Source organism: Rhamphochromis longiceps, linkage group LG16 (assembly GCF_057381845.1).
Source record: "Rhamphochromis longiceps isolate RC_006_pf linkage group LG16, R_longiceps_female_GT1.1, whole genome shotgun sequence".
Lineage (NCBI taxonomy): Eukaryota > Metazoa > Chordata > Actinopteri > Cichliformes > Cichlidae > Rhamphochromis > Rhamphochromis longiceps.
Genome location: NC_140572.1, coordinates 34,401,773 through 34,424,818, shown reverse-complemented (window position 1 = coordinate 34,424,818; position 23,046 = coordinate 34,401,773). Strand labels below are relative to the sequence as shown.

Genomic DNA, 23,046 nt, shown 5'->3' with positions numbered 1-23,046 from the left:
ATAAATTGATTAACATATTATATATTCTAATTTGTTCAACTGATCACTCAGTGTGATGGTACATTATAGTGAATCAGCTCTACCGCTTGCTTGTTAAATCTTACTTTAAAAATCAAAAATTGCAATGGTCAAAATGTTCAACTAGATGTCAGCCTTTGGGTGGAGTTCTGGAGTGTAAGACAGCAAGATGACTTTACCTCCTTCCTAGCCTGCGTAGTTTCTGTTTGAAGGGTCTGACTTCTGGCTAGATCCTGTGCATGCGGTTTGCCCCTTTTCATATGAATTTGTGGGAGGAGACAAATAAAAGGGTGGTCCCTACTCATCCTGTCCAATACTTAGACAGTCCTTTCCTCACCAACATGGTGGTAATTGTTTAAATTATGGTTCCCATTAAAATGCAAAGAAAAAAAGCAGGATACACTTTAAAGCAAGATTATCATGTCAGTTGGAGTTCATGAGCATGGGATGTTCGGCTTCAGTGTCAAAAACATTCAACATATTCAACTCAAAGCTGATGTTGTGGACCAATGGTGTCACATTGACTGTGTCCACTTTAGCTACATACCTGTTAAAACATCCTTTGAGTAATTCTGCAGTAGATGTCAGAAGGGCTGCTTTCTGCCCTGATGACACACACACAATGAAAATAATGCAAGCTGTGCTGTGTGCAGGTAAAATGGTTGAGCTACTGAGGGGGAAAAAAGAGCACTTTTGGCTCCTTAGTCTTACCTTTAACTGAGTGCTAACTGACACGCAGCAAGTGAGGGAGCCAAATCACAGAAAGAGCACTGACTTTAACATTTCCCAGGAAACATCTGGTTGGACTTTGCTAGTAAGGACATGTAGATGGTGCAATTGGAGTGAAATGGAAAAACACAAATGTTGAAAAATTTCCTCTCTGGTAATCTTGTACTGAGTGACATTATAGCACCTGAAAGCAACAGTTTCAGTTTCTGAACCTTCTTATCAACAGGGATTTATATTTTGATACTTTCAGGGGGAAAAAAAGACTTCTTTCTCCTCAGTCAGTTGGTAATATGAGAGCAGATAGGACCCTGTCAGCGGCACCACAGTGTTTACCCAAACACAGAGGACTGTCAGAGAATCCAGAGGTTCATGCTGTAGGGTCATTTTACCTTTAGTGGTCACTAACAAACCTAGCAAGCGTTATAATGGGCATGTACTTCTTATACGGTTTGCTTTTTGCATATGTTGGGCTGCCTGGACTCTTACTCTGTGATTTAGCTTTCCGATGCCCAAGCTGCACCGCAGAGGATATGATGGCATGCACCAAAGTCGATCCGCTATGTGCAGAGATTGTGAGGGAGCCAGGCTGCGGCTGCTGTCCGGTGTGTGCCCGGCAGGTGGGAGAGCTCTGTGGGGTTTATCTGCCAAGGTGCTCCACCGGTCTGAGGTGCTACCCAAGTATGGATGCTGACTTCCCTTTACAGCAGCTCATTCAGGGTTTGGGACAATGTGGACAAAGAATAGATGTGGATGTCTGGGAACATTTGAACCTGTCGGGGTATGGTAAGTTCTATGAAAAAACTGCTGCAAAGTAGTAGAATAAAGAAAGACCATTAAAGCTGCATTAATCTGTAGTTGCTGTTTTCAATCACTAAATCGCTTTTTATATTTAAATTGAATAAACTGAACAGAGAATAATCCCCCAAGGCTACATTGGCCTTACTTTTTAGACCTGGAGGAGACATGGATCTCTTCCAAACCATTCTACAGGGTAGGGGTTTTACTTTTTAGAACTCCTAGTGTTAAGACTTAAAGTTAGCTCCATGGCTACTTTGACAGGTACCTGGCAGCTACAGCCCATCACTGTCTGGGCTTTACCTCCACTAGTGGGAGCCTCTAATCCGGACTTCTTTTTTCTGCTGTTGGTGCCTTTTTGAACATTTTAACTAAATTATCTAACAGATAATCTGTGGAACTAACCATCTCGGCAATTTGTGCTTTGGCGAGGTATATTCAGTGTTTTGTCTGTTAAATGTTTCTGTGTTTGTGTAATTTAACTGTAAAGTTAATGAACACAGCTCATTAACCAAATTTGCTAGCTTTGCCTTATAGTGCTGCCATCCAAATACGTTCACTTCTTTCTCCAATAAGCCAACACAGTGGTAGCCAAAATGGTGGTGAAACTTCAAAATTCCGAAATCAAAACTAAAGGCTAAGATCAAGTCAAGGGTGATGTCACATCCATCTTTTAAATACAGTACATGATATATTGTTATATATTGAGGGGTCAAAACTAGGGATGGGTACCGGTATCATTATGGCACCGGTTCTGACATAAACGGTAGTAACCAGACCGAAAAGCAGCGCATTTTTTTCCCCTGAGATGTCATACACTTTGGATTCCAGCCAATCATTTTATCTTTGCGAGCGTAGTAGGCGGGCCCAGGTACGTACATTCTTTTAGAGCAGAGCTACAGATTAAAAATGCCCAAGGCGAAGCTGTCAAAGTCTGGCTGTACTTCTGAGCAAATGATGCAAACTCAGCAGCCTGCAACAAGTGCTTTAAGGTGATACTGTGAAAAGGAGGTAACTCCTCGAATCTGATGAAACACCTAGCGATGTATAGCATTTTGTTAAAAGCCGAGAAATGCGCTGTATTTTCTAGCTTGCTGCGAGACCTCACACCGTGCACATCTACTGCGCGTGGTTTGCCTGTTATCTGCAGTGTTGCCAACTCCTCAGTAAGGAAAATCGCTATCGGTTGTCCTAAAAGTCGCTAGAAGTCGCCAAATGACGTCATCGCCTAATTTGCATAATTGGTCATGCTAATGTAATTGTAACCTACGCTGTTGGAGAGAGAAATAACATCGTAGAAGAGACATAAAGTGAGTAAAAAACGTCCTAAATGCAGTTAGAATTTATTTAGAACTACAAATTAAATTTATTTTAGCAATTGTTGTTTTTTAATGTCACAATTCCAACCCTGCTCCTTTATCCAGGCCTGGACCAGCAAACGTGACCTGAAATAGGCACTCTGGTGGAGTTACTTTGTGTGTGAGAGTGTGTGTTTATAAGTAGTTTTAAACCTTGTGATCCACAAAACAGCATAACATTAAAAGAAGAACTGACTGCGTTACAGTCAGTGCGGGAGCAGCGGCTTCGCTCATGCGCTATTCATTTGCTGTTCGGACGCACAGGTGTGAACGTCTCCTGCTCTGATAGCAGCTGGGGAGGACTATCCTCCGCCTGTGTGCGCTTTGGCACGGGTGAGGTGCCCAAGGCAGCACCCGCTGCTTGTTGAGAGTAAGAGCGATACGCGTTTGCACGTCAAAAAGTCGTCATAAATAAGTCTCCAATAATATCAGAAAAGTCGCCAGATTTGTCGCTAGTCGCTTTTTAGAAAAAAAGTCGCTAAGGGGGTCTGAAAACTCGCTAAATATAGAGCGACAAAATTGCTAAGTTGGCAACACTGGTTATCTGACCCGGAGTTAGCAACATTCCCCAAGAACCCGAAGAGGAGAGTTCTGGCCCCTAGCCCTGCCAGTGTAGCAGAAATGATGACGGATGATGATGGCAGCAGCAGCCGTTCTTCTCTGTGTGAGTAGCTTAATGTTGTTCGTGTGTAATTTATGTTGCTAACCACGTTATTAACTTAATGCATGTAAGGTGAACTAGCAAACATCATCATAGCTACATGCGGCTGTCTTCTTGTTTGATGGCAGATACTCCCTTCACCCTGGCCAAAAAGGCTAAAATGACCAAAGAAAAAGTGGAAAACAGCTAAACATGAGAGGTTTTTGGACAAAGTTTGTGTTTTCCATTGTTTAAGCACTGCTTCCAGCCAAGAGTGATGTCACAAATCCCCTATAGCTGCAGAAAAGGCTAACATTGTTATCTTTTTACAAAAAAACAGCTGAACACGAGAGGTTTTTGGACCAATTTTGTGTTCTCCATTCTTTAAGCACCATTTAAAAAGTACCGGTTTGGTACTGGTATCGGATAAAACCTAAACCATACCCATCCCTATTCAAAACCTGGCATTAAGGGTACAGGGGAGGTCATTGCATATAGTCTTTACAGAGTTAGTACTCATGAGAAGTACTCATGAATCCAGACTAGATTTCTTCCGTCTGTCATGTTGGAGAGAGGACCTAAAAGCAGACGCGTACAATCAGGACTAGACAGTTTATTTAGGCCGGGAGAAAAACAAAAGAAGAATACAAAACAAAAGGAGACTCAGACTTTACTAATCAAACTGGGCAAAGCTAAACATTAAGATCATAGACTGTGAAACCCGGAAAGACACATGGAGGGAGGTGAACTGACATTCCAGTGAGGATGAAGGGGAACTCACACAATTTATACACATGAGGATGATTAGGGAAAGTGGAGGCCCACAGGAGGGACTAATCGGGCATAATAAGTCAGGAGAAATGAAGCTGAACACAATCCACATGAGACAAGGGACTGTCAAAATAAAACAGGAAGTGTCATGCATACCAAGACTCAGAGTAGGACTTGCAGGCAGGGATAAACAGACAGACTGGGGGTGACAAAGGATGAAACACAAAAAGAAGAACATGGAGACAGAGCACAGATACAAGGACAAGTGAGAGAGAGAGAGGGAGGGCGAGAGACATGACAGACAGGAGGGGACACCAAGTAGAAAACAAAGAGACCAGACCAAGGGAGCAGGAACTGAAACTGATAACACTTAAATAACTTGAAAATAAACTAGACACCTCTAACAATATAGCAGGGAAATTACCAGGGATTACCAAGCTCTACTATTTCTAGTCACAGGAACTAAACAAGAAAACAAAACAATATAAAATCCAGGTAATATGATCATTTCTCAAAATCAAAAATGAATTTAACAATATTCAAAAGGTCCAAAACACAGAGAAGTATATTAATTTCCTAGGAGTGGAAATCTAATTCATTATGATGTTAAATCACCTACGTCTGCATCACCACAGCTTAAACTGACACAGTGCTATATGTGATGGTCTGTGTACATCTGTTTTGTACATCCAAAGATTTGTCCTCTGTCAAGTATCTTCTGTACTGTGCTTTAACTGAGACTTCTCCTATATTCTCTTATACCTCAGCATGAAGTTATAACACAGAAGGAAAAACTTCACTGAGAATTAGCAGAGTCGAGACTACAGTTTCACTGCAGAACTCTTTTAATGTCAGAAAAACCACCATCTACATCAAACATATTTGTAACTATCCCAAAAGAAACAACCCAGAAATCCTGCTGGGACAGAGAAATGTTAAGCTTTGCTATCCCACATTACAGTTATTAGGGACAAAGGGTCACTATTGATTCCTGAAAATGAATGTTGACATATGCAATGTGTTTGGCAGGCAGTGGCAGACCCACATCTGTGAGCGCAAACCAGCAGTATCCCTCCAATGAACTCTAACATGTCTATAACCCACGTAGCCTCAAAGCTCTCGTATTGGGAATGCCTTATTTTGATGTAGGCTATTGTATTAAGGAGGAAATTTAATACACATTGAAACTTTTAAGGCTAGCATTCAATCATAAATGTCTCAGTGTCTGTTGTGAGCATCAGTGTCAGTTTGTTATTGGAAAAGAGTTTCTCTGAAGAAGAAGAAGAAGAAGAAGAAGAAGGTGGTGTGACCTATTTATATAAACTGCTTAGAGCTAAATATTTATTTGTTTATCTTGCGTCTCATGGCTACTGACTTAAATGGGAGAGGATAATGAAAACAAACCCATTTCCAATCCTGCAATTTTATCTGAGCACAGTGCACTCGGGATGGGCTCTATGCTGTGATTTATCACCTTTGGTGTTCAGATCAGTTAAAATACAAACGAGCATTGTTTTATAGGGCAGGTTGCACTCTGTTAAGCTTGACTTTTCAAGCATGGCAGCTATTTAATATCAACATCTGTCTTTCTTTGTACCCTTCAACATCCACATTTCGTTAACTGCAGGAAAGATCCTGAAGTTTACACTCTCACTTTTCAGTTCAACAAAAAAACAGTGTTGCTTTTTAGGATATTGTGCTTATTTGATGTGATCCTGGGTTCACGTGGGTCCTTTGGGTCACTGAAATGAGCAGCACATCAGCCTGAGTAAACAGTCTAGAGTTCATAACCTCCTTGAGCTTTGCTGAGACTTGGTGCTTTCAGCAGACAAACATCTGTGTATAAATATGTAAAATGTGTTGACTAGGGACAAGATTTTTCAGTTTCCCAGTTTCAATTTGTTGTCCAAGTAGTACTGATTAATCAACTGAGCACTTTGGTTGCATACAGGTAGGCGCTCCCTGTGAGACGGGAGTATGCTTGCCAGAGGCGGAGCCAGACATTTGAAACACCCGGGGCTTAGCCCAAAGAGTAGTATGCATGTGGGATTTTTTTTTTTTTTTTTTTTTTTTGGGGGGGGTGTAGAAATGACTGAAAGATTAATAGGCTCTGTTCAAAAAAGAATGACTTCATATAGGGAAAAATATATATCACATGTGCAGGACACCTTAAACTAGTTTTTTAATTAAGCAGCAAGGCAGAACAAGGTCAGGGCTGTATCAAGACACGAGGACTAAACCCCAATTCAACCAGACCCAGAACTGATCCAGAATTAAAACAGGACTACAACAGTTCAAAATCAGGACTACTGAGGACTTAACCAAGACAGAACCAGAATCAGAACTAGATGATAGCACTAAAAATCATCATAGACCTGCACTACACTTATTTTTTAATTCTACCAAAGTCCACTATTTAGATTGAGAAAAGTTTATATAATTATTTAGCCTTGTTGTGCAAACAAGCCTGCAGAACTTAATAAATACAGAATTTGAAAAATAACAAACCTAAAAAGAAACACTAGGTACGAGATACATGAGGACCTATGATACGGTGATACTTTTGGTAAACAACCATTTGACTAACATGTGTGTCTCACCTGCTCTTGTTCATCTGTTCTGTCCTCGTTCTCCTCTCTCTCCCTCTTTGTGCTGACAATCATCAAATATACAGTTGAAACCAGATATTTACTCTTCAGATAAAAACACTTTTTTAATTGTAACATCAAATCAGACTAAATGTTTATTTTTTTAGATTGATAAATATAAAAACATATTTGTTAACTTTAAGAGTAAAGAGAGAAACTATCTGTATTTCTTAATTGCAAATGGCACCAAATTGTATTCAAACTTGAGCCACATTTATGGAGCTCCACAGTTCTTTTCCTGGTGTTTTGGTTGATATCTCTTGATTTTCCCATGTCAAAGAAACAGGCTCTGTGTTTTGCCTTATATGCATCCACAGCTGTGCCACCAATTTACTCACATGGACTCTACTAACCTATCAGAAGCTTCTTCAGCTCAGAATGGAATCGTCTGGAGTTTTCTTATTAATTAACAATAAATTTAGTGTACATGTACTCCTAAATTTGATGAAAGTGATAAAAATAGCTCTGTCTCTCTTTATTCTGAAATTTAACTAATTCAAAATATATTTCAATATTTATCTAAAACAAAAATTTACTCTAAATTGATGTTGTACAGTAAAAATGTTTTATGTTTTCTCCCTAAAGTGTATGTAAATATCTGGTTACAAATGTGAATATCCTGCTGTGTACTGAAATCCCTCTTGTTTTGCATAGAAATATACTGAACAACATACAAAGCATAATATATAAAATAACATTTACCTGAGTTTTTTCTTTGAAAGAACCCTCGAATGTCCATTCTTATGTTTCAGTACATAACTGAAACCGATTTAGTCGGGGAGGGTAAGAACTGAAAATATGAAATAAACACACGTAAGCTAAGACTCTAAAAAAAATAGCATTTGTTCGGCTTTTCATTTTGCCATTTGTTGATTCACTTGAAGAGCAAGTAACGTAATATTGGTCAAGTGATCAGTTTCATATCAATCTTTCGTGATGCACCGTCATATTTACATTATTTGTACGGTACGAATGATTTGCTTTGGTACCTGGTCAAACTTAAGCTCTCCTTAGTATGGCTGGCTCCGTCTCTCCAACAGCGCACTCACGGGCAGCAGCTGCCCCGCCCCCTCGCTCAGTCGCTTAGTGCCTGAGCTTGGATCATACCAATATCAGGGGGGGATTCACGCACAGTCGTAAATGCCCACAGTGTGCACTATGTGCTTCGAATATTGTGTGTACTTTTTGTTTTATACAGTTGTCAGCCAGGCATCTAACTATGAAAAAATTACACTCCAAAATACCCCGGGCTTCTGACAAAACAACCCGGGCTTAAGCCCCGTAAGCCACCCCCCCGCTCCGCCCCTGATGCTTGCCAAAGTGTTGTCTTTTTATTAACTTATCTAAATGGATAGACAGTAACCAGTGCATGGAATGGGAAGTCTCTGCCAAGATATCCTGTACTACACTGTGGAAACCCTGGAAGTCCACTCCAGGGCGTCAACTTGTGCTGTTTTGTCAAAGCCACTGGGATGGCTCATTTAGGTAGAGTTTGTTCCTCGTCCTTATAATCTATATGACAAGGTGGGTTATAGCATTGGTGAGAGGTACTTTTCACTCCAAAATCATCATTTTTTGAAGTGCACTATAGTTGCACTGGGGTGTTTTTTTTTTTTTTTGTTTTTTGTTTTTAACCAGAACCACAATCCCTCTTTAAATCAAATTAAAGTAGCTTTCACTTCCTAAACCCAACCAGTGAGTGAATGCAGGGTTTAAAAATGACTAAGAAACACGAAGTTAAAAAATTGTGGAAAACAAAGGTCACAACTGGATGGAAACCATAACCTTCTGACTCATAAACCGGTGAGACCCCATGCCATAGACACCTCAAAATATGGATATAGCTTTGGATTTTGAAAACTAAAGCCAGTGCAGAAGTGCCTTTACCATGCCTTTAAAGTGTCTCTTTAATTGCCACCAGGAGGGTATCTCCTGTGGTTGCAAAAAGACTCATAGACTTCATATCCGTAGAAGTCTGTGAGAAAACCAGTCTTCCCTCACCTCTGCACAAACTGTCCTGATGAGTTTACGGGCTCGGTCATTTAAGCTATAAATCCAAGAAAGGAGGTCTAATCAGACTATGTTCATTAATGACTGAATGAGGAATCAGCCAATCAGTGAGGAGTTTTAAGCCCATTTCCATCACCCAAAAGGAAAATAAGAGAGATGGCAGAGGCTTCAGAAGAGAACTTCATAGACCATCTTTCAAACCGTCTAAATTCCCGTCCAGGATAGGGTTGCCAACCGTCCCTTAAAAAACGGAATCGTCCCGTATTTCGAAACAAAAGTACACGTCCCGTATTGAGCTAATAAGGGACGCACTTTGTCCCGTAATACAGTGAGAATCAAAAGTAGTCTATAAATGTTAATGGAATTAACGCTTTGTTTGAAAGCATAATTCCCAGCCCCTCTCCTGCTTTGTGACCAATGAGCTGACAGCACACTTATGACAATTCAGATTACCGCTCATCTCATTGGTCGAGGAAAGGTCGCTTGCGGAGAAAATACCGGAAGACAACAGATGACCACAACAAGAAGCATGGCCAACAGGGAAACAAACGCCGACACTGCGGTGCAAGTCTCGGACGACAGTACACCCAAAGCTGGGCAAACACTGTGCGATTTTTTCAGTCACGTTATTCAGCTCCTGCTCAAACTGCACGATTGACTCGCAGGGGTTAGAAGTTGGTAGGTCACGATGCAGGTCTCACACTATACCGCCCGATGCTCTGATGCGACCTGAGTGCTCACACTGTGCCTCCATAACATGAAGGTTATAACAGAAAATCTGTCGCTCTCCCTGTCTTTCACTCACACAGACACACCACCATCAACTTTGCTAAATTGCTAATGAAAAACATTGATCAGGCTGTGAATGAGCAGCGATGTAAATCCAACTATTTTCACGGTTGTTGTGGTCGTGATAATTTTGTGATGCCACATCGAAAAGGCTCGGATGAGCTTTCCGAAGTTCTACAAGTTGTGCCTCCATCGCTTGTGTCCAGATCACACGCTGCACAGCCGTGCTGCTCCGTCTTTTTCACCGACGTTTACGTGTTTGCGCGTGAGCAGTGTGAGCGGCTCACGAGCGATTGATGATCGGGAGCTGCTCGAGGTGTTAATCGCTTCTCGTTACCCCACGTATACTACACGATGCACAATGAAGGCCAAAATTGGGCCGATCACCAAATCGGTCGCACGACTCAAAAATCGTCTCAAAATATGCCAAAAATCGCACAGTGTGAGCCCAGCATTAGAGCAGCAATGTTTGTTCGCTCAGAGAAAGGAAAAAAAAGGCTGCAAAAGCACAGGGAGGAATGGGAAAAGGGAAACACCTGGCTGGAAAAGGTCACCATAACACCTATAAAGCGCACTGCACTGTGTGCTGGCGCACTTTTTCCATAGGCATGCTTCTAATGGTGGGCACATGAAGAACATGAGGGGCGTGAAAGCTCGGGGAACCCTTAACCAATTTTTTGTCCACCAGGCCACGGCAGAAGCAGATATGGTATGTAAACACTGGTTTGTTTTTTAAACCCTCTGGTTAAGGTTAATATGGGCATGTGCAGTGAATATCAGCGCTATGTGGCCAGAAGTGTGATAATATAATTTATTTTGTGTAATAAACAACTGCAAGGATAGATGATTACAACAAATAGATGACTAATACATAAAAGTAATACATAGATGAATAATGATGATGAGTTAAGATGCGTAATCATGGGAACAAGCGGGTGTACAAACAGGAGCAGCTGATTAGCTTTAGAAAAGCTGAAATAATACCTCAGCTGAAGCCAATTGTACTAAATGCACTAAATGTGCACAGTTACAAGAATATTTTTCGTTCTATTGCTTTCTATTAATTTATATAATTTTAAGTTAAGCAGGACAGAGTTCTTTTAAAGAAAGATTTACTTATATTCTCAAAAGTTAAGCATGACAGGCTTCTGTTTAAGAAAGAGACCTGTTTTACTGTGTTAATGTTGTCATTTTGAGCTAAAAATAAATGGCTAAATGATCATTTGTTTCCCATATGGTCATATCACAAAGAATATGCATCTGCTTAAATCAAATTCAAGTCAAATGGTTAAAAAATAATTTCACACACACAAAAAAGAGCTACCACACTGGGAAGGGTGAAGACAACTAGGTTGCCCGGCCCTGGCCATGAGGTGTCCCTTATTTATTTTTCAGGGAGTTGGCAACCCTAGTCCAGGATACAGCAGAGGTTAAAGATATCAGGCATGATGATGATGTCAGAAAGGAGAAGTAAAGGTCGGTTGTAAGCATTTTACAGACATGCAGCAGCCAGTATTTGGTGCACTAAGGTTTTAGTCTGGTGATGATTGTGAGCTCCAGTCTTGACATCAAACCAAATATTCCCTTCCTTTAAATTCTGGACAAAGGAAATGAATTCACTGACTCCGATGAGGTGCTGAAGTCTATGGCAGGTGTGGAAGATCTGTCAGAAACATGGATACATCATTATGCAGCAATATTTGGATTAGCCATTAACATTTCAGCATCCACTGTATTTATGCAGGGACGATCTGTTGAGCAGCACAGAATGTTTGCTCAAAACAAATTCGCTTGACTTACTTGAAAGGCTGAAAGTCTGCGCTTAAACTCCACAACATTATTTTAAGTCTGCTGCTGCCAACGGTTTGGGGAATTGTACAAGGGAGGGTTTCTCTAGTGGCCAGTCAATCAGTGATTGGGCTTGGCCTGAATGCGTTGCATCGAATCCAGCTTAAAAAACAGGCCAGAAAATGATGCATGATTTGCATTTAAACAAATTGAATTTCCATTGACATACTAGAGTTACTAGCAGTGTGTATGGTGGATACTGGATTTTAATTTTGATTTCTGCTAGCCTTCCCACAAATATACCAGCATACTTGCTCTTTCTTTTGCCTGTCTCTTTGATAGACTAGCAAATTTACAGACGAGGAAATAACTGAATCGATCACATATTCTGCTTGGCAGTGGTAAATAAAGTACCGGTTAAGTGCTCCAGTAAACTCAGAGAATGATTACATTTAAAACTCTTTAGATATGATTTTATGACCTAACAATACTGTGTAGAGAAACCCAGCAATCCCTTCAAGCACAATGGGAGGACCACAGAGATGAGCAGCTAAATGAAATTCACCCATTAATTAGAGCTAATTTGTCAGCCTGCAGTGCAGGGCCAAACATGTCTTCTGAGAATAAGGCCTGCTGCTACACGGTACACAGTTCTCTGAAGACAGTACAAAATCTAAATCTGTACATAGAGCTTGGACTTGGGGTGAAACCCTCCATGCATGGACAGGAGCTTCCTTGTCTTGATGTCAGTGGCTTCTATTTCCTCCTTTGGCCATCTTATTATCCTAGCAGGGTACCTGATCACCGGCAGGGAGTAGGTGTTGATAGAGAGAGATAATATATATTGTATAATATACTGAGATGGATGATTGTTTGTATGCATAAGCTAAAAATAAATGATTAAAGTACAGATGATTAAGATGGATAAAATTATATTATTTACAAATACGGGAAGTCATTGCATTAAGCTCATAGATGTGATGTGTGTTCTACTTGCTAGTCTGTCTATAAGGTGCAGTACTATACTGTAGCAGGCGGGGGAGCATACAGTCAGAACAATCCGGTTGTTCAGTCTGACGTCACTAGCCGTGTCTGGGTCTAAACTCCGCTGCAGGTTCATATATCAAACGATCACTATGGCATTACTGAGAGTTGAAAAACTGTCTAAAGTCTTTCATCTTTAATAAAATGATCAGCGTTCTGCTCTACCAGGTGTAACAATTGAGTTTAACATCCAGGCATCCATGAAAACGTAATTTATGACATTTAACGGAGTTAGAAGTTAGCAGGAAGTTAGCTCGCTAGCTTCTATCTAAATACAATATAGCATGTCCTGACTGCAGGGTTTTGGAAACAAATTAAAACGTACAGCTCTGCTATCACTTCCAGCATAAATGAAGACAGAAAACTAAACAGCAGTGACGTTTGTAGGGTTACTGAAGTTGGGCTAGCTGGTATATAATGATGTGCTACGTGACCGCTAGTGACACAGCTATGTTAGCATAATATAAACAAGCTAACTTTTTTTCCACTCGATAAAACTTAACGTGAGTTTTCTTGGTGGTCAGAAACAAATGTAATCGCATGGCAGGATGCTGTAAAAGGACCAAACTTCAGCCAGGAGAACAACTGAGATAATCCATCCACAATACGAGGTTAGTCATTCATATACTGTTGCATGGGCTGGGCTGTAGTTACATCCTAAGGTTTTAAAAACTGAGCTTAAATAAATGATTAGCGGTAATAAAAGCCGAGGGAGGTCAACGGTGATCACTGACTGTTTTAGGAGCTTTTTGAGATCAAATAGAAGAAAATCCATAACATTAAACATGTTAACAGCACAAAAGCCATATTAAACGCAGGCTACTTTAGACCCGGAAGTAGGATTCGTCGCGTCATCACTGAACAACCGGATAGCAGACACCTGGCTCCATTGTTTCCTCACTTTAACACCTCTACTCTTCCTAATTTCATTTTTGATTTTTGTCCCATGTCCAACAGCATACTGTCAACAATATCTTTTTGTTAAAATAAATATTTAATGACCACCAATTTGCAATGATTAAGCTGCACTCAACCAGGAAGAGAAACTCGTGAGATTGGAATCTTTTTACTAGAGTGCTACACAGCAAATCCAGCATGTCCAAATTAACACTGTCGGATTTGATTTCAACACTATTAAAGTGTCTATATGGGTCTACACCAGAGAGTGTTAATTTAACTCTTTTTGGAGAGTTGGTACGTTAACTCTGATTTAGTGTTAAACACCAAATCTGTCTGGAGTTGATAATTTAACACTTGGTGTTAAGAGTTTATATATTAACTCTCAAAGAGTATTTTAGTTTAACTACGTAAGAGTTATCTTCTAATTCATTCTTAAAAGCGGGAATTTTACTGTTCTGAACTTCTAGAAATTTCTTTTGGAACTAAACATTTACTAAAAAGATGCAATGGTTTTTGAAAAACATTTATTCTGAACTGTGCACCACAATTTCAAAACATTTTCTGAAAGATGTAACAGTGTACATGTTCTCACTTTCATTAGAATTGTGTTTATCAAAAGGTCTGACATGGTAAATGCAAATAACAGCATTCTCATCACTTATTTCTTCAATACAATTTGCATGTCCTTCATTCATCCCTTTGTGGAACTTCAACGCACTTCTGCTCTCCCCCATATTCCATCTTCACAAGCATATCCTGTGTGGAGATTGAATAAAAATTAGTTGACACTAATTAATGGCACAAATAATCCAGTAAACAATTGCAGCACAGTAAAAAAGAAAAAGGAATCCTCTTTGAGCCATTACTTGTGTAAAGTATTTTCCCAAAAGACAAGGACACAGGCAACAGGTAATACTGAACTAAATGTAAAACCTCAACCTTTTTCATTTTTACCTAAACCGTGTGCACAAAACTCTGGAGGGATCTATGCTAACGTAGAATCCAGTCAGGACGTCTGCTACTGCTGTTTGCTCGTTTTTTTTATTTTTATGGGCGATCGGTTTCAGGCTTCAAGCAGCACCGTTATACCAACATTTCACATTCTACACATTGTTTTAGGTGTATTTGACCAAAAGTTTGACTGAAAATTCACATGCAAGCTTTTTTCAAGGCTGTGGTATTTGCCCGCAAACAATACCTTTCAGCTAGCTAAAACAGAATATTATGCTATCACCGAGCAACATGGCTAATGCCTTCCACACAGCTTTGTCTCAACTCCAACATCCTGCATCGTCCCGGTCCCCAAAAAGAACCGGCCCAATGAGCTGAATGACTTCCGACCGGTGGCACTGACGTCACATCTTATGAAGACTCTAGAGCGGCTCTTCCTCAACCTCCTCCGACCACAGGTACAACATGCCCAGGACCCACTACAGTTTGCATACAAGGCGGGTGTCGGAGTGGAGGATGCCATCCTGTACCTCCTACACAGAGCCCACTCACACCTGGATGGGGGAAAAGGCACGGTCAGGATCCTGTTTCTTGACTTTTCCAGTGCCTTTAATACCATCCGGCCCTGTATGCTTCAGGAAAAACTGAACAGGATGGAGGTGGACCCCTGCCTGGTGGCTTGGATCTCCGACTACCTCACCGACAGACCACAGTACGTCAGGCTGAAGGACATCACGTCTGACACTGTGGTCAGCAGCACAGGAGCACCACAGGGAACTGTGCTGTCCCCTCTTCTCTTCACCCTGTACACCTCTGACTTCTGCTACAACTCTGAATTATGCCATATTCAGAAGTTTGCAGATGACACGGCCATCATGGGGTGTATCTGGGATGATCAGGAAGAGGAGTACAGAAGTCTGGTGAGGAACTTTGTCGCATGGAGTCACACAAACCACCTGCAACTCAACACCTCAAAGACTAAGGAACTGGTTGTGGACTTCGGGAGGTCCAGAGAAGGTCCACTGCCGGTTCAGATAGAGGGGGAGGAGGTGGAGGTGGTCAACAAGTACAAGTACCTCGGGCTGTGGGTGGACAATAAACTGGACTGGTCATGCAACACAGAGCACCTGTATAAAAAAGCCCAAAGCTGACTGTACTTCCTCAGGAGGCTGAGGTCTTTTAACATCTGCAGGAAGCTCCTGAGGATGTTTTACCAGTCAGTGGTTGCTGGAGTACTTTTCTATGCTGTGGTGTGCTGGGGGAGCAGCACAGCAAAGAGGGACTCATCCAGGCTGGAGAAACTGATCAGGAAGGCTAGCTCTGTGGTCGGCATGAAGCTGGACACTCTGGTGACAGTGGCAGAGAAAAGGACATTAAAGAAACTGCTGGACATTATGAACAATGCTGGGCATCCTCTGCACACGGCCATAAACAATCAGAAGAGTCTGTTCAGTGACAGGTTGCTTCTCCCCAAGACAAGAACTAACAGACTTAAAAACTCCTTTGTCCCACACGCCATCAGACTGTTTAACTCCTCTCTGGAGGGGAGAGGGAGGGGAAACAGGAGGACAAAGGAGGGGGGAACAACTAAGCTGTAGTGCCTCTTCACCTCACTGTACAATACCTTGTGCAATACTTTTTGTAAATAGTCAACAGTGCAATAGACTCAATACTTGAAATGTGCAATTCACTTGTATTTTTATTTTTTATTCCTATTTATTCTATTTATCCCCTTTGTATATTTTATTTATATCTGTCTCTGTATTTATATATGTGTGTGTGTGTGTGTGTGTGTGTGTGTGTGTGTGTATATATATATATATATATATATATATATATATATATATATATATATATATATATATATATATATATATATATATATATATATATATATACATAACAATTCTGTAACTGTAACTTCGGTCGTTGCTGTGCTTTTTTTGGAAGTCGAATTTCCCAGAGGAACCCACCCGAGGGATTAATAAAGTTCTATCTTATCTTATCTTATCTTATCTCTTAAAGAGCCACAGAAGTAAAAGCTCATAATAATAATTGAAACAATCTTTGAAAGAATGACTTACCAAGCATGGCAAACAACTCAAATATGTAGAGCAAAATGTTCTGAAACGGCTCCACTTCAGCTTCGATTGGAGCCGTGCTGGAGGCGGAGTCTGTGAATTTACTCTATTGGTGTCATAGCCCCTCTAGGAGTTCAGAGTTAAGAGGTCAAGAGTTAATGTTTCCATTGTAACACCTCCAGATTTGACAGAGAAACACTCATTTTTAACACTCGATTTTAACTACTATCATTTTACACCTCAGAGTTACATTAAAAGAATGTGACTCTGCTTAGAGTAAAATTAACTCTACTTTTGCAAGAAGACTATTAACACCAAAACATTTAACACTTTTGAATTTGCTGTGTATGCACAGAAATGTGCTTGTATTATTTTGGTGATGCAAAAAATATAAAAATGTTGTTATACTTTATTCTAATCTGAGTGTTTTACACTGCTGTAACTGCAGCTGATAGGACACGTAGAGAACACAGTGGAGGGTAGAACACACAGCAGGAATACCTGTTCAATCAACACTGATTTGACTTTGATCTTTGATTTCCATGTCTCCCTCATCAGGTTGTGGCATCCAGTTTAAAGTTTCAGAGTTCTGATGTGTAGCCAGAGTTCTCATGTTGGCAGCCAAAACCTTCCCCTAACCACAACCATGAATTAACCATTGTTTTATTATCATAACCATCTACCCCTACCCATTCATTCAACACATCGGTGGGTTGGACAAAATCATCCAATAGTGACGTTCATAAAACCACTCAGACCGCCAGTCGTCAACTGAAAAATCCCCACTGCGCAAAGCACAAACCTGTTTTGCACTTTCCTTGTGCTTCTGTTTATTTCTCTCTCCTTGTCTCTTCTTTGTGGCGTCGGTGGTCTTAGACTGCCCTTTATGGCCTGAAGGGGTTCCTCTGCTGAGACTTGCTGCTTCTCCTTCACTCACACTCTATGGTCTTTAATTATTCTGTGTCGATTTGTGCTGCACACAGTAGAATGTGTGAAAAGTTAAAGCTATAACAGATAACTTTGGGTGGGAGTTGCATGTGGGTGCCTGCAAACCTGAGAAAACTCCCTCTGAGGTGTAAATAGCCCTCTCTCCTTCTCTTTCATATCTTAAAGCACATTGAGAAGTTGCAGCTTGCATACTGCATTAATTATCAGATTAAGATTCAGAAAACATATAAAGTTTGTCAAACATAATATTCTGATGTCTTCAGATTAAACTATGCAATAGATGCATCTTCACCAGCAACATTCTGCCTCCAAATGAATGCTCACAGCACTGCCTGTATAGCAATATATTATACTGCACTTTGAACTAAAGTGTTTGCAAAAGGTTGCCTCTGTGTTTGCATGGAGGCACACAGAGTGATGTTAACATTTGCTTCTGACTACCAGGCAAAAAGAAGTCCGAAGTTCATTCTTTTAATCTGTTTTTTGTTAAACCTGAGAACCTTCTCCACCTTGCCCTACCACAGCAGTAATGTGCAGCTTCCACAATGACTGACTGAAGTGCTTGTTTAAACACTGCCTAAGCTCACAGGCTATGGAACAACAAGGCGAGGGATACTTTTCCCCCCTAAGTCTGTACAGAGTTAGTGTAATTTTTAAAAAATCAGCCACAAAATTAAAATCTCATCCCTGATATTTTGTTGGTCACGCTGCCAAAACCACTCTGAGCAATTGCATTGAGAACCGCACCTCTGGAGTTTGTGGTGGTGTTCTGCACTAAAACATTGTCAACAAATAGTTTATTTGTTGGGGTTGGGGTGGGGACTCCATGAATCTGCATACTCTAGCTGTTCCATCAGATTAGAAGCAGGGAGGCCAGGTTAATGTCTTGGGGTATTTTTCATGTGCTTTTTCATGATTTTCTGCATTGCTCTGCTGTGGGAAAGTGCTGCTGCTGCAGAATATGGCACAATCAAGAAGTGTGTGTTTGGACTGCAAGACCGACAAAGGAGCATTCGCACATCTTCAGATCGCTCTCAGTGTAAAATGTAATTGTTCCCAGAACTTAAAAAGTACAGCATACTTAAGATGACTAAGTTTAGGCAACCTAGTCATTGTGAGCTTGGTAAGTTTCATGTATAGTGGGGTCTTTTATTTTGAAACATGATTATTCCTGTGTCTGACTTCCTGCCTTGCTCATCTGCTCTGTGCATCTTGGTGTGGCTTCTCTCAAAACTAGAACTGGTCCAGTTTGATTGATAAAATGGTGCATTTGATAGAGTGAAGAGCTGCTTCTGGAATACATTGCATTCGGTGAAATTGTAAGCGTTTTGTTGTGTTGGTATTGTCAGCTCAGAGTTCAGGGATGGAATATAAGCCTGCAGTTATTCAACAAACGTATCTTAAGCTTTAATGTCTTGGATATTAGTTGTATTTAGTAAAGTTACTTAAAACAAAACAAAACAAAAACAAACATGTCACACTGGCATAAAGACTATAACATGTCTCTGGCCTTTCTCTGCAAGATACATTTTGGTAAGAACTGACCTAAAACCTCTTTAACGGAAGTGACCAGTAGATATATTGGATCACACCACCTGCACATGAGCGTATGCATGCAACACAACTGCATAAAAAATCTGCCAAACCCTCCGTGTTACTGGAGTCTTGAGCAGTGAAATGCTCTCACGCCTCCTCACCTGCATAGTTTCTCTGCTGTCTGGTGGGTTTTCTCAGAGTTTTTTCCACCGTTAAACAGAGTTAATGAGAAGCTGTGAAAAAGTGAAGCCGCAGGTTCTACTTCTTAATTAATGGCATCAAGTATATTTAGTAAAGCTCCTGGAGAAACTGAAGAGTTGGGCATCAACTGAAATGAGTTTTAAGGTTATTTCTTAAATGCAATTTTTAAATAAATGATAAATATTCTTGAAGCAATCACATATAAACAACATTCTGGGGGTAAGTTTACAATGAATATATCAGCACCCGAGAGCCTGTTTTGAAAAATAATTGACTTTGACCTTTTTGCCTCTTAAGCCTGACAATCAGTGTAGAAGCACCAAAAGTTTCCTGTTAACAACTACAAAGGCAGCTTCATTGCTTAAAATGACACACAGCCACATAGAAGAGTTGAAAGAGAGAGCTTACTGTAAAAGGTCTGAAGGGGATCTTCATTATTCTGTTTCTTTTTGTACATTTGCCAGCTGTAAAGTGTTTGAAGTGGTTGGGGCTTAAGAGGAACCATTTACACAGACAGTGGGTTTAAAGTAGTCCACTTTCTTGGACGTCAAAGCCCAGTCAATTTGAGACCAGCTCTGCTGTATATGATAACAGGACAAATACATTAAGCAACTCTGGAAAGACATTACTCATTCTGTGCTATGAGAGGACTGTGAAAGCTTCACATCGAGGCAATACCCAAAGCCAACACTGCAAACAGCTCGAGACAGGTAGTTTCTATGGCGCTGAAGACAGAATCAACAACACAGTATTGTGATGACAGCTGTTGGCTAAAGACAAGTTTGGGGTTTTTTCTGCTTGAAAATGCAGTCATGAGTTCCTATAAGTGTCTGTAGAGGCAGTTCAAACACAACCGCAGAAAAGTGTTTACAAGCTGTGTATCTACCTTATTTAACTCAACCGCAACACAGCATTCCTGCTTCATTCACTTTTGCATTGCTAAGGGGAAATAATGCTTTACATTACCCATCCATCCATTTTCTTCCACTAACATTTATGTTGTGAAGCTATAAAATGCTTTTATGTGTTTCTGACGGCAGATATCATTTCTTCTTAAAAGCAAGCCCTTGCTTGATGTGCCCTGCAAAACCTTCCCAAGTCAAAGATTCCTTCGCAGTTCATGAATATCTTAACAAAACTTGGAACAAAAGTCTGAATTTGTATGCTGAAGTGGAGGTTGGAAGCTTTTACATGTAGTCAACACTGACAGATTGTAGGGAATTTAATTTGACCGCTTGAAACTTAAGGACTCATTTATGGTCACAGTCTGTCCATGTGGAGCTCACATGTGAATCTTTCCAATCTCGATAAGAAGACGATTTTGGCTTGAGGGATAGTAACGCTGGTCAACCAGTCTGTCCAGTACTGTTGCAAATAAAAATATACCACTAAAGATTGGATGGATTACAGTGAAATTTGGTCCTTCCATCCACCCTTCCACTTATTCCGTTTTGTTTACAAGCCAGTGGATGTTTTTGCTGGTCTAAGGTCTTCCCCAGGGTTTCCTCTTGGTTGGACATCTCACTTTGGAAGCACGCTAGAGAGATTCCCAAACAGCCTCAGCTGGCTCCCTTTGACATAGAGTATCACAGGCTTTACCTCCAGCCCCTCTTGAACAACTGAGCTCTGCCTCACTGCACTATCCCAAACCACAAAATTGAACACTTTGGCTTCTCTCAGAAATTCTGTCCGTAGAACTTATGAACATAATTGTTGACAAAGGGCAGCCTTGGCAGGGTCTATGGCCATCGTCCACCATTTGCCTCTGTTAACTGACATGATATGCAAAGCTAAATGAAAAACTAGCCATAATTATTGGTATCCTTTTCCTTTAGAAAATAACAGGTCCCTGACACTGGATAGTGCTTCTCTGAAGAATGTCTTGGAGATCATCTAATTTCATTGTTCTCATTTCATTGTGTCCCAGATGCATCAAACTGAGCCTCTTCCATGTTTTACAGTGGGGGTGGGGTTCATTCTACATTCCTCTGTGACCAAAGAGCAGATGTGTCTTACAAAAACACTTCCAGAAGCATTGTGACTTGTCATCTTAGATTTTTGCTAATTTCTATCAACTTTAAAATGCTTTCTTTCCAAATCAGGATTTTCTTTCATTCAGGACGCAACATGTGATTTGACAAGACCCTGTAAAACTATGAACCCGGGGGGTTAGCTTCCACGTACCTATTGAACCTTTCCTTGGTCCTTTTTCCACCGCTCAGACTATCTTCCTGATTAACCTGGAGTCAGTGTTTTACTAGGAACACATCTAGAGAGAATGGGTACTGACCTTCAAATTTCTAGTAATTCTCCAAACCTGATGAGTACTTCTCATTGTATGATATACACAGGAGTACTATAGGTTCAGTGATTGTAGGAGTGAAGACAGTGGCGGTAGAACGCTGTCATTTGGGAAACTATGAACACATTTTTATGTTTCTTGCATGTTAAATGTTGGTCCTTTTAAAATGCTTCTTTCATCCAAAGTCTTGTATAATCAGGCTCTATCCTATCACAAAGACTGCATGGTATGATACTAACCCAACCTAAAAATTTGCTCCCAGGCTTCAGGCTCACTTGTGGTTCCTTGAGTTTCTAAAAGTAGACTGGGCTCTAAAAGTAGAGCCTTCAGGTATCAAACCCCTTTCCCATGGAAACAGCTCCCAGTCTGGGTTTGAGAGACAGACACCATCTCTACTTTTAAGGCTAGGGTTCATACTTTAAGCTTTGCTTTCTGGTAAAGCTTAAGTCTGGATCAGGTGACCCTGAACCATCCCTTAGTTATGCTGCTGCTGCTGGGGGACTTCCCATGATGCACTGAGCATCTCTTCTTCCCCTTTGTAACCAACTGCTTCTCCATAGGGAATTAACTGATTTGGGGTTATCACTCTAATATAGTAGGATCTTTACTTTGTAATACAGGTGGAGTACAAAGCGCCTTAAGGCAAGTGTTTATGTAAACTGATGCTACATAAAATAAAAATTAGCGTAACTGTGTTGAAAACATTTGTTGGTCAAATAATTCACTTTTGTTTTTTTAGTTATGATTTATTTTTGTTTTTCTTTAATTGCTTTAATTTTCTTTCAAGAGGAAATTTCCAAATTTGCCAGAAAGGGATTTGTAAGACACACGTTTCTAGCAACATAGAAGCCGGACTTGCTCATTTTGCACACCTGGCAGAGCGTGCACCAGCACACATGAGCACAGACACATTCAGACAGTGCCATGGCATGTGTAAGGAGCTCCCAAGATTTGGGGGAAGGCTTCCTTCTCAGGCTTGATTTACAACCTCTTCTGCTTCAGTGCTAATTACAGACACACACGGTCTTACACAAATACACACACTCTCACACACCCACAAAGCCTCTGGCAGGAAAGTTAGATGCCATAAAAAATCCTTACTCAGCATGAAAAGCCTTCATCAGATGTGCATCCTCACGAGTCTGGACTCACCTTCACTGACTGCCAGTCTACCTTAGGACTATAATTCATGACTGTTTTGACTGCTACGCTGATGAAAGTCCATACAGTTTTAACCCCCTGATGTAGTTCTGTTAGTTACAGTCATCAGCATCGTTAAATTCACTGTCTGGATCTGCCCTGAATGACCTCAGTGGATTGTTTTGTTGTTTGTGCTTTGTTTCTCCTGTCGCCACCAAATGATGAACATACTTTGCTATAACAGTCAACAGTAACTGCTCTCACAGAGACCCCCACTGCTCAGTGTAGCTCAGTATTTTAAACCTAAATGGGCTGGATGTAGCACTTGGCCATTTCACAAAAAACATCTTAGCACGGTTTGGTCCACACAACGGCTGGCTGCACAGAATTAGTCACA

The 23,046-nt window shown here is 40.6% G+C and overlaps 1 protein-coding gene across 1 annotated transcript in view; it reads left to right on the top strand.

The window, feature by feature from the left end:
* Nucleotides 1-1,002: 1,002 nt before the first annotated feature.
* Nucleotides 1,003-23,046, top strand: part of LOC146651548 (insulin-like growth factor-binding protein 2-B) — a 33,690-nt gene continuing 11,646 nt past the window's right edge. The window contains exon 1 of the mRNA XM_085384454.1: nucleotides 1,003-1,530. Within this exon, the coding sequence (XP_085240580.1) occupies nucleotides 1,173-1,530 (358 nt within the window). The 5' untranslated portion in view covers nucleotides 1,003-1,172. The remainder of the gene's footprint in view (nucleotides 1,531-23,046) is intronic.